This window comes from Pelodiscus sinensis, chromosome 5 (genome assembly GCF_052426305.1).
Source record: "Pelodiscus sinensis isolate ZL-2025 chromosome 5, ASM5242630v1, whole genome shotgun sequence".
In the NCBI taxonomy this organism is placed as follows: domain Eukaryota; kingdom Metazoa; phylum Chordata; order Testudines; family Trionychidae; genus Pelodiscus; species Pelodiscus sinensis.
The window spans coordinates 20,766,280-20,785,158 of NC_143056.1; the positions used below are offsets into that span (position 1 = coordinate 20,766,280).

Genomic DNA, 18,879 nt, shown 5'->3' on the forward strand with positions numbered 1-18,879 from the left:
TGGAACAAGCCCCTGTACTGTTGGCAGAAATATTATACTGAAAACACTGTAAATATTACATAACATAGTTTCTAATCCAGACAGGTGGTCGTCTGGGTCTGACAGACTGTCTCTCAAACCCTGTTTGTAGTGCAATGTCTTGTTGTGTTGGTATTACGTGGATTGGGTGTTGACGTCATCTCTTCTTGGTGCATAGGCAGGTGCAAGATAAGAAGCATTCCATACCCACCCATCAGAAAGTTGATAGGTGTAAGGTCCCTTCTTCTCAATGATTTTAAGAGAAGATGTGAATTTATGGTTCCCGTTGCGTAAAATTCCAGGTTTTCTTACTCTAATGAAGAAACCACACTCAAACTTTGGTTCCTTAGCTCCCCGCCATTTGTCTGTGAAAGCCTTATACCTTTCTTGGTTCTGTTCAACTGTTTTTCTCACATCATCCTCTTTTGGTGCATCAGGTCTTGCCTTTAACAATCCAGCAATGTTCATTTTAATATTCATCTGTTTTCCATGCAGTAACATTGCGGGTGATCTTTGCGTTGTGGCATGTCGTGTAGCTTTGTATGCTTGCAAGAAGTCAGTAGTGAAGGTTATCCACAATCGCCCTTCCAGTTTAACTGTTTGCAAACTCTCTTTCAAGTTTCTGTTAAACTTTTCGATTTCCCCATTGGCTTGAGGGTAATAAAGGGATGTTCTTCTGTGTAAAATGTTCCTCTCTGCTAGAAAATTTTCAAATTTCAGGGAAGTAAATTGACTACCATTATCTGAAACCAGTTCTTTGGGGTTACTTTCCCTGCTAAAAACTGTAGAGAGGAACTTAATTATTGTAGCAGAAGAGATTTGTGATGTAAACACTACTTCAGGCCATTTACTGAAATAGTCTATTAAAGTGATGGCATAATGAAAGTCAACTGGAGCAGTATCAAAGGGTCCTACAATGTCAATCACAACTTTTTCCCATGCAGAATCAGGAAGAGGAACAGGCTGTATGGTGGGGTGCATGTCACTGCTGTCTTACCATGCATTTGGCAAGTGACACAGGATTTTATGATTGCTTCAGTTTGGGAGTCCTTCCCTGGCCACCAATACAGATCCTGTAGTTGTTGTTTGGTTCTGACAATTCCTTGATAAGCATCGTGTGCGAGGTGGTATGAGTTTTGACTGTAATTCTTCTGGCACAAGTAGCCGGTGTGTACCTCATAGCACGCAGCCGTCAAGCAAAGAAAGTTCATCCTGAACTCTAAAATAAGGCAGCAAAACTGGGTGAAGGCTTTTAGGCTTACTGGGCCATCTCTTTGTCAGAAATTCCCATTGCTTTTGTTGAATTGGACATGCTGAACAAGCAGCTTAGAACAGCTCTCTTGTAACTGCAGTAAGAGTGCTTGTAATAAGCACAACTACTTCATCCTCATCCTCCAGAGGACCATCTGTTGAAGACAAAGGCAGGCGAGAAAGGCAATCAGCTATCACATTTTGTTTTCCAGACTGATATTTCAGTTCATAATTGAAAGAGAGTAATCTTGCAGACCATCTAGCAATATGATTCCCTGCTCCTCCCAGTCCTTTTGTGGTTAGCAATGTTGTCAAAAGGCTGTGGTCTGTGCGCAACTTGAATGTGCGGCCCCACAGGTAAGTGCTCCGTTTTTCAGTAGCACAGACACAAGCAACTGCTTCTTTTTCAACTGTAGAATATTTTCTCTCAGCATCACTCTGTGTCCTTGAAGCAAATGCAACAGTCCTCTGTGTTGTCGTCATGAAGTTGTGTGAGGACAGCTCCAAGTGCATAATCAGAAGCATCAGTAGTCACAATTGTGGGCAATGCAGGAGTGAATAGTGCAAGTATTGGACTATGTACAATCAAATCTTTCAGTTTCCAAACTAGCTTGTGCATCCATTGTCCACACCAAGGTTGAACTTCTCTGTAATAATTCTTGTAACGGTTCAATGACAGAAGCATAATTGGGAATGAATTTTGCATACCAGGACGTAAGACCCAAGAGGGAACGTAAGGTTTGCAAATCTGTTGGAGGAGGAGCATTTGAAATTTCTAGGATATGGTCTGGATCAGATTTTAGTCCAGCCGGTGAAATGGTATGCCCCAGCAAGGAGAGTTCTGTTTGTCTAAATTTTCATGTAGACAAGTTGAGCTTAAGGTCTGCTGTGCTAACTCAGTTTAGTACAGACTGCAGGTTACTGTCATGCTCAGGGCTCGACAAACCACTGATTCTACTTGCCCGTGACGAGTAGATTTCAGCCGGTTGCGCCGTGCGCCCCATTCACCGGCACTGCGCATGCGCGGTGCGGAGCTGGTGAGTAGCTCTTGCCACGGTTTGTCAAGCCCTGGCCATGCTCCTCAGAAGTATTTCCAAACACAATAATATCATCCAGATAGCACTGAACTTCATGTTGATTCTTCAGAATCATTGGCATAATTTTTTGGAAGGCACTTGAGGCAAAACGAAATAGTCCCTCATGTGCAATAAATACAGTGAAGTCTCTGCTATCTTCATAAAACATAACCTGGTGGCATGCACTCTGCAAATCAAGAGTAGAAAACATCTTTGCTCCACGGAGTTCTGCAAATACTTCTTCTATATGAGGCAGAGGGTGGCTGTCACCTCACTTCCCTCAGTCCTTTATTCTCAAGCTGAGGTGTCTGCTGAGAAAAGCCGCTCCGTGTCTCCCTGGTCTGCTGGGGGGAAGCAGCTAGTGCGGGGTTGCCTCACCCCGTTTGTAAGTAGGGATCCGATGTAAGTTGGATCCATGTAACCCGGGGACTGCCTGTAATGCAAATAGATGGAATCAGGTAGTATAGATACTGCTGAGCCAGTGTCCAGCATTAGTTAAATAGGATGTGATTTGCCTGAAGATGAGGCAGAAACATTTACAGTGCACCTTATCTGTTCTGGAATATGTAGTAGCGATTTTGTCCGCAGCACAGTAACATCTGGTATTGTAACTGCATGCACCTGTTGATTGGACTGGCTACTGCGGCATACCTTAGCAAAATGCCCAATCTTTTTGCAATGATTGCACTGAGCTACTTTTGCAGGACATCTTGTGTAGCTTGCAAGGTGTGGGGATCCACAGCGAAAGCATGCTTTTGCTGTGCTTTGAATTTTCTGGTTCTGTGGTTTTTCATTAGCTTTCTCCTTGTAATTGTTTGTCTGCAGTGATAGTGGACTTTTCTGCAAAGGAGTCACAGCCTGGACTGGGCCTCCTGTATCCATGCTCATTATTTTGGCTTCTGCTATAGCTGACTCAATCTGGGTAGCAATGGTTATTGCTTTTTCCAGTGTAAGTTGTCGTTCTAGAAGCAAACGTTCTCTTACACGAAACATGGTTGTTTCTCAATGAGCTGGTCTCTAATCATCTCATCTGCCATATTCCCAAAGTTACAAGTTACAGTCAGAGTCCTCAGAGAAGCAATATACTGCACTATAGTCTCCCCAGGTTTCTGCTCACACTGGCAAAATATGTAGTGATTAGCTACTACATTCACTTTTGGCAGAAAAAAGTTGTTTAATGCTGTGAGTGTAGTCTCATATTTATCATCAGCAAGGGGAAAAGTGTAAAATATACACTGCCCTTCTGCTCCAAGGCAGTGGATTAACAGAGCATGTTTTCTTACTTCAGAAATCTCTGTAGCACTGATTGCAAGCTGATAAATCTCAAACATATGGATCCAGGCAGTAAAAGCAATTGGAGGCTCACCTGGGCTTTGCAGAAAGGGTGCAGGTGGGTTCAGAGGCAGAAGATCCATCCTCATCTCCAAAATGGTATATCATGCAAGCAAGGTAGTAACAAACTTCAACAGGACTTTATTTACCAAAAGTAAAACCTCTTTACAAAGCTGCTGCATCCCTCTGTAGCTCTCACTCAGTCCTGACTAATCTTCTCCCCTCTCCTTCCTGTTTCCTGTGCTTCCAGACTCCCAACAGCCAGTGTTCCCAGTTCTAATAATTACAAGCAGCATCTAAACCACCACAAGGTCACAATTTTAAATACAGTTTTAATATGCTAGGCGGCCATTAGTGCTAGGTCGGAGTTTAACAGTCTCCAAGACAACTTCTGGTCCTGTGGAATTGGGTCTGATCAAACAAGTGTATTTGTCTCCTCTTTTTCTCTGGTCTGATTCCTGGTACTTTTGGAAAGGAAAGAGCATCTGAATATAATCCTGGACATCAAAGGAACTCTCAGTTGGACAGAAAGAAATACTTTGTTGGCAGTGGTTTACGAAAATTGTGTGGGAATTGAAAAAGAAACAGACATAAAGACTGAAAAATATGGAAACTGTGTCTGTTGCTGCTGCTTTTAAGAAAGGTGAGTGTGTGCATGTCAATACTTATTCATATAGGTGTGTTTATAGTTTTGTAGCTAGATAATGTAATAGTCACTGTAATGCCATTTTTTATTTCCAATACAAATCTGCAGTGACTAACCTTATCTCTAACATTGTGTTTTCCATTGATACATCACTGAGCATCATTAAGTATTATTTTGCAGATAGAGTAGCTGAGCGACCGAACAGCTAAGTGGCTTGGTTGAGTTACAAGTAGGTCAGTGGAAGAGCTGGGAATAGAATCCACTATTCTTGGCTCCTAATTTTCTTTTCTTGTTTGGAGCTAGCAGAGTGAATCACAGAGCATGTTCAGATATTCCATCCAGTTCTGCTTAGAGTGACAATCCCTTTTCTTTTTCAACAAATACTTAATGTTTTTCTATTTGGTCCTTCCATAAATCTCTTCTAGTCCAAGGCATTTCAACAGAATTCAGATTAATAGATTTTAAGGCCATTAGGAAACTTCATGGTAATTTAGTCTGACTTCCTCCTTAACACTTGCCAGAGAAATTTCACGGTGATTCCTGCAACAAGCCCATAATTTTTGGGTGAGCTGGTGTATATCTTCTAGAAATACATGAAGTCTTGATTTAAAGGCATCAATTGATGGCCCATCCCTCCTTGTGCCAATGGTTAATTGTCCTCACTTTGAATAAATTACATTTTATTTCTAATCTGAAGTTGTCTAGATTCTATTTTCAACCATAGGATCTTGCTGCTAGATTAGAGCTCTCTACCCAGGTGGGTTTAATGCCTCACTCTGTCCTGAGACTGTATCCACACACACATGTGGTTTTTATTTCAGTTTCACATAAATTTCCTTCCTTTCTCTCAGATCTAACATGGATAGTCAGAGGCCACCCTCCTTGAGTGTGATGAAGGGTCCATCATCAGCTGGCAACATCTGAGATCATAGCATACTTGAAAGTTACTTGGAATGGCAAACAGCATTTGTCTGCTGGAAACAGCCTGCAGGCCATGCAAGGAGGCGTACCAGAGTGTTTCAAGATAAGAAGATCACATAAATCCAAACCTTGATTCCCTGCAGAAAGTTCAACTGGCAGGGGGAATGAATATGGTTTGGTGCAGTAGAATCCTCCTGCTAGATTCTTGCTTAGCTGGGCAACGACTGCTGAGGAGAGCAGTGGACAGAGCCACATCTTGCTTCTGTAGGGAACTAGGTCACTGTCATGGGGCTGGTGCGCCCCACGCCTCTTGGGGGTCAATATGTCCCAGCGGCCAAGTCTCTAATGCCCCTTGTCGGGGGTGTAAGGGTGTGGTGGGCTAAGGGGGCCCGGCCCTCCCTCTCCACCAGGCCCCAGCCCAGGGTCCTATCAGTAGTGGGTGGTTCCCACCACTGGCTCAGCAGGGAGTTCTTTCTGAAATGTGCCGAGCCCTCCGGGGCACCTTCTGCTCCCTGCCCTGGGCTGCTTCCTACCCTGTCCCTCTGGCCGGCGTAGGCTCCACCTCTGTCTGCAGAGCTCGCTGCGGTAGCGGTGTGGGCAGGTCTGGCAGCGCTGTCTGGTCCGGCGTCTGATGCAGCATTGGCATCTGGTGAGGTAGCGACAATGGGCGCGGCGGCAGCTAGTGTGGCGGTTGGCGTGGTGGCTGATGTCGGCGCGGTGGTTGTGGCTGTAGCTCTGGCTGGGGCGGTACTTCGGGCTCTGAAAGCCAGGGCAGCTGCTACTGTTCTCCAGCAGGACCTCCTTCCCCTTTGGAGTTCAGCCCCAACTGAGCTGCTTCTCTGGCCTTTATACCAGGCCTGCAGTTGGAGCATGCCCAGCAAGGCCACGGGGGAGAGGCCTTCTCAGCCCAGCAAGCCTAGTTAGCCTCCCCTCAGCCAGTGCGGGGCTGAGACGCCTCGTCAGTCACCAAGCCCCACCATTCCCCCTAGACCTCCCACAATGCTCCTTTCCACAGTGCTGCACAGAGAGCCACTATGTACCACGGCTCCGTGGCACGCAGAGTTGCAGAACCCTTCTGGTGAATGGTTGCCACCTTGCATCCTGCTCAGCAGAAAGATGGCATTTCCACAATATTTGGGGCCTTGCGTGTCCACAGAGGAGAAGCAGGATGTCACACTTAGCTTTTGTGTCCCTCTCAGTTGTTTACATGGAAAGGCACATTAGTAGAATAGAATTTACATTAATCCCTAGGATAGCCTCTCCCATTGCAATGGATTGTGGACACAGTGTAAACAGTATCTTAGTTTTATAACTGGCGTCAGAGCTGAGTTTGTCTTTCCATCCATATAACTCAGTTTACTGAAAATTTCCCCTGCTGTAAAAGTCTAATTTTTAATGGTTTTTTTGCTGTAGAAGTCTCATGTTCAGTCGACAGTTTAAATAGCTGTTTCCTCTAATCCTCTGAGGTGGTGTGAACTGCTGTTGGGATCTAACAGATGAGGAGTACAGTATGGGAAAACAATAGTCCTTTCTTTTGCCCTTGTATGGGCTGGTGTCAGTCTCAGAGCTGATTTTGGTTCAAAGCCTTATTTGCTATTGTGTTAAAATAGGTCACTGCCACTCTGCTGCTCTCTGACAAAGGTAAACCAATTAGCAGTGCAGAAAAGAACTGCTGTATCAGACACTCTCCACCGACTGTAGGCAGCCAGCAATGACAGCTTCCTCAAACATGGCCTTTCCCCCCTGTTTTTGGCAGTTCATTGTGCTTGTGATTAATTAGGAATGGAGCAAGAGAAGCAAGTTGAGTTTTGTGCATATGAAACACTTGAAATCAAGCTACCCTGTGAGATGTTTGGGGGAAAGTCCCCTAAATCCAGGGTGTGTCACTACAAAATTATGAACACTCATCTGTGTTCTTTGCTGGGTGGAAAGCTCATTTCTTCAATGAACTAGCTTTTAAAGGCCAGATTTACAGAGTGCTTTCCGTACTCCCTGGGAAAAGTGCCTCATTCTGTAAGCGGTCTCAAATAGTTGTTTTAAATTTAGTTTAATCAATTAATTGACTAGTCGATGGAAATTCCATTGATTAGTTGATTAGTCAATAAGTGGGGGAGCCACAGCGGGGTTACTTCCTGGTGGTGGGAGCTAGCCCCACAGCGGCTCTGCCTTTTAAATATACTAAGAGCTGGCAGGCTCTTTATACATTTAAAAGGCTAGTATGCAGTGGGGGGACCTGGCGCGAGCCGGGATAGCTGGTTCCTGGCTTGTGCCAAGACCCAGACGCTGTGCCTCCACTTTTTAAAGGTATTAAGAACCTGCCGGCTGGTGTCCAGCCAGGTCATGCTGGGAATCAGCTGTCCCAGCTGTCCCAGCTCCCCCCACCCCTGCGCTTCTGCTTTTTCAATGTACTAAGAGCCAGCAGGCTCTTTAAAAAGCAGAGGTGCAGCATCTGGGACTTGGTTTGAGCCGGGACAGCTGATTCCCAGCTTGTGCCTGGTGCCCACTATCCCCCTGCTTTGCCTGCCCCCTGTGGAGACAGTGCTGGAGGGAACAGGCTTTTAAGCCAGCTCCCCCCAGCACTGGCTCCTGCTCTGCCCCCTTGCTGCCTCTGATAGAGGCAGTAAGGGGGGGAAGCGACTAGTCAAGGGATTAGTTGCTTACATCCCTGGTCCCAAACAGAGTTACTCCAAGTCAGGTGCCACACAGGATGAACAGGAGAATGTGCGCCTGGCCTTAGGCAAATAAATGGGTTTTAAAAAACAAGTCAAACATCTGTGGAATTACTATGTAATCTGCCATAACTGACCCTTCAAGGACCAGCAAACACCAGCTGCATCAGGAAGGTTGCTCATTAACTAGATGTTGCACAGACCCATATCAAAAAGTTGCTCTCGCTTGTCTGCCATCTCAGCTTGAATTTTTCATTTACAGTTCCCTGTGCAGCTCTGCCCTGGCCCATACCTTGGATATGATCTAACAACATGACCCCACTGCTTCCCATGTCATTGACCAATGTGCCTTGCATAGGCACTGACTTCTCTTCTTGCCAGGGGGCTGCCTGACCCTTCTCCCCTCCAGGCCCTGCCCCCATTCCACCACTTTACTGCCTCCATCCTGCCTCCTCCCCAGGCACAACCCTACCTTATTTCTCTCCCTCCCTTCTGGAGGTTGAATACTGGGAATTAGCTGTTTGTAGCTCTCAGGAAGCACTGGATAAAAGGGAGAAGAGCTCGTAAGTGCAGGGTCACTGGTGTGCTGTACAGGTGGAGAAGGGTCTGGGGGAAGCTTGATACCAGTGGATGCTCTGCTGCACCCATTAATTTTTCCACATGGGTGCCCCAGCCCCGAACATCTACAGAGTTGGCTCCTATGGTGGCCTGCCTCTTCTGCGAAACAAAAATGTTTTGTGAATTTGTGTCGGTTTTGCCAAAATGGTGAGAAACACAGACACACTCATGCAAACAAGAACATAAGAACATAACATAAGAACGGCCGTACTGGGTCAGACCAAAGGTCCTTCTAGCCCAGTATCCTGTCTGCCGACAGTGGCCAGCACCAGGTGCCCCAGAGATGGTGGACCGAAGACAATGATCAAGCGATTTGTCTCCTGCCATCTTTCTCCAGCCTCTGACAAACAGAGGCCAAGGGCACCATTTTATCCCCTGGCTAATAGCCTTTTATGGACCTAACCTCCATGAAATTATCTAGCTTCTCTTTAAACTCTATTATAGTCCTAGCCTTCACAGCCTCCTCTGGCAAGGAGTTCCACAGGCTGACTACACGCTGTGTGAAGAAGAACTTTCTTTTATTAGTTTTAAACCTGCTACCCATTAATTTCATTTCGTGTCCTCTAGTTCTTCTATTTAGGGAACTAATAAATAACTTTTCTTTATCGGCCCTCTTCACACCACTCATGATTTTATAGACCTCTATCATATCCCCCTCAGTCTCCTCTTTTCTAAACTGAAAAGTCCCAGTCGCTTTAATCTCTCCTCATATGGGACCCGTTCCAAACCCCTGATCATTTTAGTTGCCCTTTTCTGAACCCTTTCCAAGGCCAAAATATCTTATAAAGGTATTATAAAGGACATAGAGGAAATAAAAATATTTCCTTTAAAAAAAAGTTTTGAATTTTTTAGTTCAAAATGACTGTTTCAGAAATGGGTAAAATAACGGGATGTGATTAAACATGCTCAGCATTGAAACAAAGGTTTTGTTTGTCCAGAAACTACATCCCCTCCCACTCCAACATTTTGATTTAATTGGTTTATAAGCCACTTAGAACAGGAATTAAAAAATGTTCACTGCCACTTTGCACAGGTTGGAGGACAACACAGTGTGCATGTTATACCCAGCTCACCCAGCCTCAAACTTCTTGCCACACAAAGAAATCTGGACATCTGTCAAAATAGATAGGATGGGGCTCTGAATTGTGCTAGGTACATTGAGCCATTCCCAGTTCTCATTTCTGTGTGCTATCACCTATGCGTTTATTATCCAAGTGGGGAACACATTGCAGCTACAACTTCTTGAAGACAGGATTAACATGTGCCCATGTTTATTGGTATTTAAATCAACAAGCATTACAGAATGCACAAAACCTCTTGGACCTCCTGATTATAGCTGGTCTAAAAATACATTCAACAGCAGTGGAAAGATTTCTTTCAACTAGATATTGATAACTAGTTGCTTCTACTCTATCTGACATTCAGAGAAGGATGTTGTGCTTACTTAATAAATAAATGCAGATTGAAAAGCTTCAGGAGCATGCAAAGTGCAGTTATTCTTTGAACTAAAATAGGTGAGAACAATATCCATTTCATAGCTATGGTGTGTATTGGAACATAATGTTATGTAAACAAATCCTGCTGTGTATATATGTACAATATGTTCTGTAATATATATCTGTATGTGAAAGATACTTATTTAAACAATATTTCTTCATTGTACATTTCTCGTTCATATTTTGCACTGGAGCTGTAAAATATTCAAATAAAAACCTAAATGAAAAAAATACACTCTTAACCTTATTGGCTGCACATTGGACTGGAATTTGGAGGTGAATCTGCCCTGAGCTGATTCCCAACCCAATGGACTTTCTAGACATGATCCTATGGCACTTTTAAACCCATCTGTACTGTGCTTCCAAGAGGATGGGGGTAAAGAGGGGAGCCGTAAGTCCCATTTTGCCCTTTGTTTCAGGACTGTGGTAAGGGCTACCTCAGGCACCAAACAAGGACACTCCACCAGAGAAACAGATCACATCATGGAACAGGCCATCCAAATAATCTGAGGGAACCTGCTTTAATACAGAAATAACACCCCCCTCTGATGGCACACCCCTAGGTGTCACCAAACACCTCGCACAGGAACCACACAGGGTTTTATTGAACGACTTCAATCCATACAGCATGGGAACCCAATCCTGAAAGAAATCTTTCCTTGTTCTGGCCTTCAAACAACTTGCAACTTCTCCAAGCTTATCATCAGGAGCAAACACCCCAAAAACCAGGCCAGAGCAATGCAAAGCGGCACCAGACCCTGCCAGAAGAACAGATGCCAACCTGCAGACATCTCTCCGCTGGTACAATGATCAACACTCCATTGCTTCCTCCCAGCCCCGCAATCCATGGGTCCTAGATGTGCCTGTCACAGCATGTGGTGTGCCTCATCCAGTACACTAAATGCCCCAATAATGACTATGTGGGAGAAACCAGACAATGGTTACAGTATGGCATGACCTCACAAATGATAGAAGCGAAAAACACTTTTTTGCAAAGCGATCATGCTACATCTGATTTGTCAGTCCTCATCCCCAGTGTAAATATGCACAATACTTTCAAAACATGAACCCGGGACCTTAAATTTATAACATATAGACATATAAAATCATGGGCTAATAGTAGAGACGTTGAATTTATGGCTTATTACAATTGACTATTTACTGAACAACCTCCCTCAGCTGCCCTTTTCCTCCTCAGCTGCCCTTTCCTCCTGATACCTGGAGAAGTGTTAGCAGGTGACTTCATTGTTAATGATCCCTTGCAACAGATATTAACTATTTATGCTAAACAATCTGTTCCTTCTTCTGTTTAGCTGTGACACGTAGAGGAGGTTTCCCAGATCTGAAAGACAGCTCTGTGTAAGCTTGAAAGCTTGTTACGCTAACCATAAAAGTTGGTCCAATAACAGATATTACCTCACCCATCTTGTTTCCCTGATACATTTTACAGCAGCCGGGACCTGTTATACCTTAGAGCTAAAATAGAGCAGCTTGGAGATGCTCTAATTTACAGCAAGCTCTGAGAGCTGCCAGTGTCTGGAGCAGCACAGAATCTCAGTAGCTCTCAGTACTCCAGACTCTACTCCAGACTCTCCCTCATCAATGAATCTCCTCTCCTCCCGTCCTTTCCCTGACTCATGGCCTGTGCAAAGCATGTCTGCCTGGCTGCAGGGCTTTTCCACTTCATTAGGATGCTGGTGTTGCAGACAGGATCTGCAGTGGATGAGGGATTCCTCCCCTCAGTTCCTCACCAGTCAGTGTGAACAGAGGATACTTATTGTTCAACATCTCCCAGGATCCGGGCAGACATTCTGCTCTTGCTCCCATTAATGTCACCTCCCGAGGCCACTGGCACCAGGATTTTAAAAAGGCGATAATGTTGGTTCCCAAGATTTAAACAGGTTTAACTATCTCAGCTTTTCTGGAACATCCTTTCTTCCCATTTCCTCTTGTGACTTGCACAGCATAGAATCACTGTTCAATAAAAGACGATTCCCTATCTGTGTTCCATGGCTGTCCTTTGTCTGGTGCGCCTGCCATTCCACTGTGACAGACTTTCTGGAACCATCTCAGTGATTTGGGGTTCTGGAACCAGAGCACAGCTCTGGGCCTGGAGGTTTTTGGTGAGGGGAGTATGTGTGGGGGAAACTGTGACAGTAAACCAAGTGCAGGGTCTAAGAAAATAGCCTCCTGCACTGCTGGAGGCCCCAAAGGAGGGGGAACCCATGCCCCGTATGTACCATGGAGAACTGCCACAGCATCTTTCTATGGCAACAGTGAGAGGTGCTGGGACAGGCTGGGAAAGGGTACAGGCAGTGAACTGAAGAGGGTTGCATCTCTCCTGACCAGATGCAGTTTGTGGCAATGGTGTCTGGTCTGTCTGTTTGAGAGAGTTGGCAACCCAAGCTGATCCACTGGCTCCCACCCCAGTGAAGATACTGTACACTGCAGACAAGGCCCAGCTATGCATCTGCCCTGTTCACTACTTAAAGGGTGAGAGGGCCTCAAACTCCTGTAGGTCACCTGTACATATCACATTTGGTTCTGTGGGGGTGAGCACAATTCCACCCCACATCATTCATGGAGATACAACGCGTATGAAACAATCCAGTGACAGGATGACTCTGTTAACCACTTAACCAGCAAGTGGGGTTGGGCCCTCAGTGGAGGGAAAGGGTTAAGTGGGTTTTGCTGACTCGCTGTTACCATTTGCCGACTTTCCCCATCTGGGCAGAGGGGAAGTGGGAATGGCTTTCTACAGACAGAGCCTGCAAGTGTAGGGACTAGATTTGGGAACAGATCTAGCTCTGAATTTTGTCCTTGAGAGACCAGCCCTAGCTTTATCTGTGCCCAGAACTGTTTGGCAGGTAACTCTGTTACTGAAGTTGCTCAGCTTAATTATTAGAGGGGTCTCAGAACTGTGATGTGTGTCTGGGGTAATGATGAATCACATTGTATTTTTAAGAGTCTTTTGATCCGCCAGGTTCTTCAGAAGGGCTGCAGTGGCCAACTTAAGGGATTTATCTTTGGGTCACAAGAGAGCAGAGACTCCATGAAATTGCACTGCCAGCACTAGCGCACCTTTTATTTGTAAGTTAGAAGCAGAGTCTATCAAGAGAGCAGCACTGAGATACTCATAGCCGTATGCAGTTCATGGTTTTATTAAATAGTTTGCCAAGGCAGTATGACATATGGGGAAATACTGAAACTGGAAGGAGGGAAACCCTAAGGCAAGTGTGTGTGAAGTTTTCAGTTTCATCAGACATTTCATACTCTCTGGGGGAAGAAAAAAGTATCCACAGCAGTTGAACCTCTTTAGGCACAATTTACTTGGCAGTGTGGCCTCAGGGATAGGAAACTAGTCTGTGTTCAGGAGACCTGGAGTTTGTTCCTGGTATCGCTGCTGGGCGACTTTAGCAAATCACCTGTGCACTCTGTACCTCAGTTTCTCCATCTGTAAAATAGGGGTGAAGATACTGACCTTTATAAAGTTCTTTAAGATCTATGGTTGAAAAGCTCTAGATAAGAGCTAGGTATTGTTACTATAAAACAGAAGCCAGTCTTTGATTTGTGATTTTTTTTTACCTCCTAAAAAAGAGAATCCAGGGGGCTAGTGAATTAATCATCATGACACATGTCTGTCACCCTATTGGCCAGAATAACGTGAGTGGTGTGGAAATTTCTTTCAGACTTTGTCTTTAGCTGTGATTTTCCAGGTTAGGTTACAGCTGAGAGCAGACAATCCCAGCCCAAGTCGTCAAGCTCCTGAAACAGGCGAGTTGTAAAAGTTCAGGACAGATAAGATAGCGAAGAACAGATTGCATGATACCCTCATGTCTTCAAAACATATAAAAGTGCTGATGAAGCCAACTACTCTTTATTACAACACACATCCACAGATGTGCGCAATGCTACACATTCTACAAAGCCCTGGATTCATATAGAATAGTGATAGAAATGTAGCCGTGTTAGTCTGGGGTAGCTGAAGCAAAATGCAGGACAATGTAGCACTTTAAAGACTAACAAGATGGTTTATTAGATGATGAGCTTTCGTGGGCCAGACAGTTCTGAACTGTTATTCATGTTAAAATTCGACACTCTCCGGGAAGGAATGAACAAATACGCAAACTATCTTACCCATTACCAAGATAGCTTCCCCAATTATCACCTCTAATACCATTAGCTCACAGACATCCCACTCTCCCCACCTCTAATATCATCAATTCACAGACACTTACCTTCCTTCCTCCCCCCCCCTGCATTCCCCTCCTGTTCTGAAATGTGATTTGTCCTTTTCATATGTGTTCATTTTTTTAAATTGTATCCTTTGGTATATATGGTTGTGACTATTTTCTTCCACTATTTGATCTGAGGAAGTGGGTCTGGCCCACGAAAGCTCATCATCTAATAAACCATCTTGTTAGTCTTTAAAGTGCTACATTGTCCTGCATTTTGCTTCTGGATTCATATGTGTGTGTGACATGGTAGGTGAGGTAATATTTTTTATTGGACCAGCTTTTGCTGGTGAAAGAGACAATCTCCTGTGCTACACAGAGCTCTTCAGGTCTAGAAAAGGTCCTTGGAGTGTCACAGCTTGGTTAATATGGACAAAGAAGTAGGAATTGCAAGAAGGCCCTAGGATGATGTTTTTAGGTTGGATTCCAGAAGCACCAGAGTATAAGGGAAAGCCCTTCTATTAGAAATTGTGATATAGACAATTATTTACCAACAACGGGGAGGGCACTGTACAGCACAAAAGAGGGCACAGAAGCTGCCTTAAAGCTTACTGTGTCTTCCAAAAGTGCAATGGGAGCAATGCAAAGAAGAGGAAAAGATAAACTGTTGCTGCCATCTAGTGGACTTGGGGAGGGCAGGAGAGAGCAGTAGCAGGCTGTGATCCCTCTCCCTACAACTTTGTACTCCCCAGCCTCTACAGGGCGCATGCTTTGGGCTGACCAGATTCTGGAATTGTAGCTAATAATCAAGAGGCAATAAGGCCACAGCAGATGATGCGAGAGCCTGACTGTCACCTTGCTAAAACAAGATTTCAGACTGCCTCTTGTTTCTGGGAGGGGCAGCTTTCAGCAGCAGCAGAGGCTGGAATCTGTGAATGGAGCTGCAGCCTATGTTATACAGAGGTCAGACTGGGGGAATCACAGTAGCTCCTTATGGCTTTATCATCTTTGATTCTATTAATGTAACCTCAGTGCTGAGAAGAGATTGGTCAAAGGTGCCAAAGAAGTCACTTCATTAAGCTTGTGACTACGAATCAGGGCCTCAGAAAGGGTGGGGCAAAAGGGGGCAGTTTCACCTGGGCCTAGTGATTCTAAAGGGCTTGAGGCTCTGGGCTGCTACCATCGCTACTGCAGCTGCAGTGACTGCTGGACACCTGGGCCCTTTAGATTGCCACTAGAGTCTCACATGGCATGGTCCAAGTGGCACTGAGGGCTGGCTGGGGGAGATGTGGCATGGTCCAAGTGGCACTGAGGGCTGGCTGGGGGAGGTGTGGCATGGTCCAAGTGGCACTAAGGGCTGGCTGGGGGAGGTGTGGCATGGTCCAAGTGGCACTGAGGGCTGGCTGGGGGAGATGTGGCATGGTCCAAGTGGCACTGAGGGCTGGCTGGGGGAGGTGTGGCATGGTCCAAGTGGCACTGAGGGCTGGCTGGGGGAGGTGTGGCATGGTCCAAGTGGCACTGAAGGCTGGCTGGGGGAGGTGTGGCATGGTCCAAGTGGCACTAAGGGCTGGCTGGGGGAGGTGTGGCATGGTCCAAGTGGCACTGAGGGCTGGCTGGGGGAGGTGTGGCATGGTCCAAGTGGCACTGAGGGCTGGCTGGGGGAGGTGTGGCATGGTCCAAGTGGCACTGAGGGCTGGCTGGGGGAGGTGTGGCATGGTCCAAGTGGCACTGAGGGCTGGCTGCCCTAGCCCCACCCCTTCTGTCCAAGATCCCACCCTTTCTTTGGGGCCCGGAGCCCCCCCACCACACACACACACATTGCTCAGGGCTCGGTGACATCTGTTGCCAGCCCTGCTGCTAATGCACCTCTCTCTACTGTTACCTCATCCGTCCCACCTCTATTTGTCCGTTTATTCACCTGTTGCTTGTGTCCACATTCTAGACTGTGAGCTCTCTGGACTGTGAGGTACTGTCAGTGTAATGTATTGTGTTGTCTGCAGTGCACTGCTAACCTTTCCATGCGGGGCTTAGCCACTACAACAGTGGCGTGAATAACTACTAACTGTCCTTTGCTGGAATAAATCTGTGAATACAGTCTGGATATCCGTTTTATTCACTTTCTGCCAACATTCAGACAAGCACATTTTATGTGCAGTGAGAGAAAGCAGCATTAATACTCATGCAAGCATGTATTCGCACCACCCAAGCATTTCTGCCCCAAAGTCTGTTTGCAAACAGACAAGGAGACAATTGCTTATTTGGTTTGTGGCCAGTTCCCATTCTGCTACCTGCTGTACAGATCTAGATTAAAAGGACAAAGAACTTCTTTTCTATGACTAATTCACCCAGCTCTAGCTGAGGGTGGCAGCAAATAAAGGCTGGACATTCATAATTCCCAGGCTAGAAGGGACCAGCTGACCTTCTGTGCATGAGGGCCAACAGAATTGCCGACCTCCTAGGCAAAGTATGGGGGGGCTCTACGTTCCCAGAAGGGGCAGGGCCTCAAGTGGACAGGATGGGGATGGTGGTAGCCAGCCCTCAGGGTGGCCAGGACCCTGCCATGCTGCTCCCCTTGCTCCCATAGCCACCTGGGGCATATTGCGTGGGTCTCTGACAGCAAGGGTCTAGGACTCTCGCCGCCATCCCTGCTGCTGTAGCGGTGGCTGGGAGCTCCAGGCCCATTTGAATCACCAGGCCCTGGGGCAGTTGTGGGGCGCAGGGGGCAACGTGGCAGTTGCCCTCCGCAGTTCCCCCTTCCATCAGCGGGCCTGCTATGTAACACAGGCTAGAGAACTTGCCAAAAATGGTTCCTAGAGCAGATCTTTGGGAAAGAATACAATCCACCTTGTCAATGATGGAGAATCTACTACACCCCTTCGCTGTGTCTAGACTGGCCAGTTTTTCTGGAAAATCAGCTGCTTTTCCGGAAAAACTTACTAGCTGTCTACACTGGCCACTTGAATTTCCGCAAGAACACTGACTTTCTACTGTAAGAAATCAGTGCTTTTTGCGGAAATACTATGCTGCTCCCGTTCGGGCAAAACTCCCTTTTGCGCAAAAGGGCCAGTGTAGACAACTGAGATTTGTTTTGCGCAAAAAAGCATCTAGATTGGCCACGGACGCTTTTCCGCAAAAAGTGCTTTTGCGGAAAAGCGTCCGTGCCAATCTAGACGCTCTTTTCCGAAAATGCTTTTAACAGAAAACTTTTCCGTTAAAAGCATTTCCGGAAAATCATGCCAGTCTAGACGTAGCCCCAGTGTGTTGTTTTAATGGTTCAAGAATTATGCTTTATTTCCAGTCTGAATATGTCTAGTTTCAGCTTCTAGGAATCTACCCATTGGCCCATGCAGTACATCTCTCTGCTAGACTGAAGAGCCCATTATCAAATATTTGTTCAAGTATTTATAAGTTACCCCTTAACCTGTCCTTTATTAGGCTAAATAGACTGAGCTCTTGGAGACTATCTCTACAAGGCCATGGTGTCCAACATGCTAGTTACTAGCCACCTGTAGCTATTTGGCTGGTTGTGTGTGGCTAGTTGGCTTGAACAATGTGGGTATTTGGCCAGCTGAGTGTGGCTAGTTCGCTATTGTGGCTACTGCTTCAGAACTGGTTGGATACCCTGACGGTAAGGCATATTTTCTAATTCTTTAATTCTCATGATTCTTCCCTGGCTCCAGTGTTCCCTGTAAGCTGAGCACTTGAGTGGGAGAGATTCCAGTGCCACCCAGTGATTAGTAAAGCGCCCAGACCCGCTCACAGATGGCAGCATGTGTTTCTATTGGTGGTGCACATATACACATGCCTTGGTGCAAATAACAAAATTTATTCTGCATATGAATGGAAAAATTACGGGGAACATTTCCTGTATCGTCTCTAATTTATTAACATTTTTCTTACATGATGAGCACCAGAACTGGCACAGTATTCCTGCAGGAATTGTGAAATTGCCAAATATCTCTCTTGTGCTACTTGAAATTCCCCTCTCTACGCATGCCAGGACCACATTAGTCTCTTTGGCTACAGTTTCGCACTGGAACTTTGCATTCAACTAATTACACACTACAGCCCCAAAATCTTTTTCAGAGTCACTGCGTCCCCAGATACTCCCCTATCTGTAAGTACGGCCTACATTCTTTGTTCCTAGATGTACACAGTGACATCAGCTCTTCATTATTGACCATTTCCCTAAGTTATGTGTCATCTGAAAACTTCATCAGTGATGATTTAATGTTTTCTTCCAGGTCACTGATAAAAATGTTAGCTAGCATAGAGTCAAGAACTGATCCCAGCAAGAACAACCTTGGAAGCACACCTGTTTAATGCCAATTCCCCATTTTCGGACCTATCAGCCAGTTTTAATCCATTTAATATGTGCCATGTTAATTGTAATATATAATATTTAATTAAAATATTTAATTTTATATTTAATTTTAATCAAAATGTCATGTAGTTCCAAGTACAGAAGTCTAAGTAAATTACAGTAACACCATTACTTTTATCAACTGACCCTGTAATCTCATAAAAAAGATATAATTAATTACACAATATCTATTTTTCATAAACCTATATTGATTGCATTCATTACATTATCCTTCTTTAATGCTTTACTGAGTCATGTAGTAGACATTCTATTACTTAGCTTGGCATTGATATCAGACTGACAGGCCTATAATT

General features: G+C 45.4%; 1 protein-coding gene across 3 annotated transcripts in view; it reads left to right on the forward strand.

Annotated features, from left to right (window-relative positions):
- Positions 1–14,452, forward strand: part of LOC102454878 (exocyst complex component 3-like) — a 70,577-nt gene extending 56,125 nt beyond the window's left edge. For 2 of the 3 annotated variants that reach the window (XM_075926507.2, XM_075926504.2), the window contains exons 11-13: positions 3,634–3,735; positions 4,153–4,320; positions 5,175–14,452. In XM_075926507.2, the coding sequence (XP_075782622.2) occupies positions 3,634–3,735; positions 4,153–4,315 (265 nt within the window). In that variant the 3' untranslated portion in view covers positions 4,316–4,320; positions 5,175–14,452. The remainder of the gene's footprint in view (positions 1–3,633; positions 3,736–4,152; positions 4,321–5,174) is intronic. The other variant, XM_006120046.5, reaches the window with a different exon arrangement.
- Positions 14,453–18,879: the final 4,427 nt, after the last annotated feature.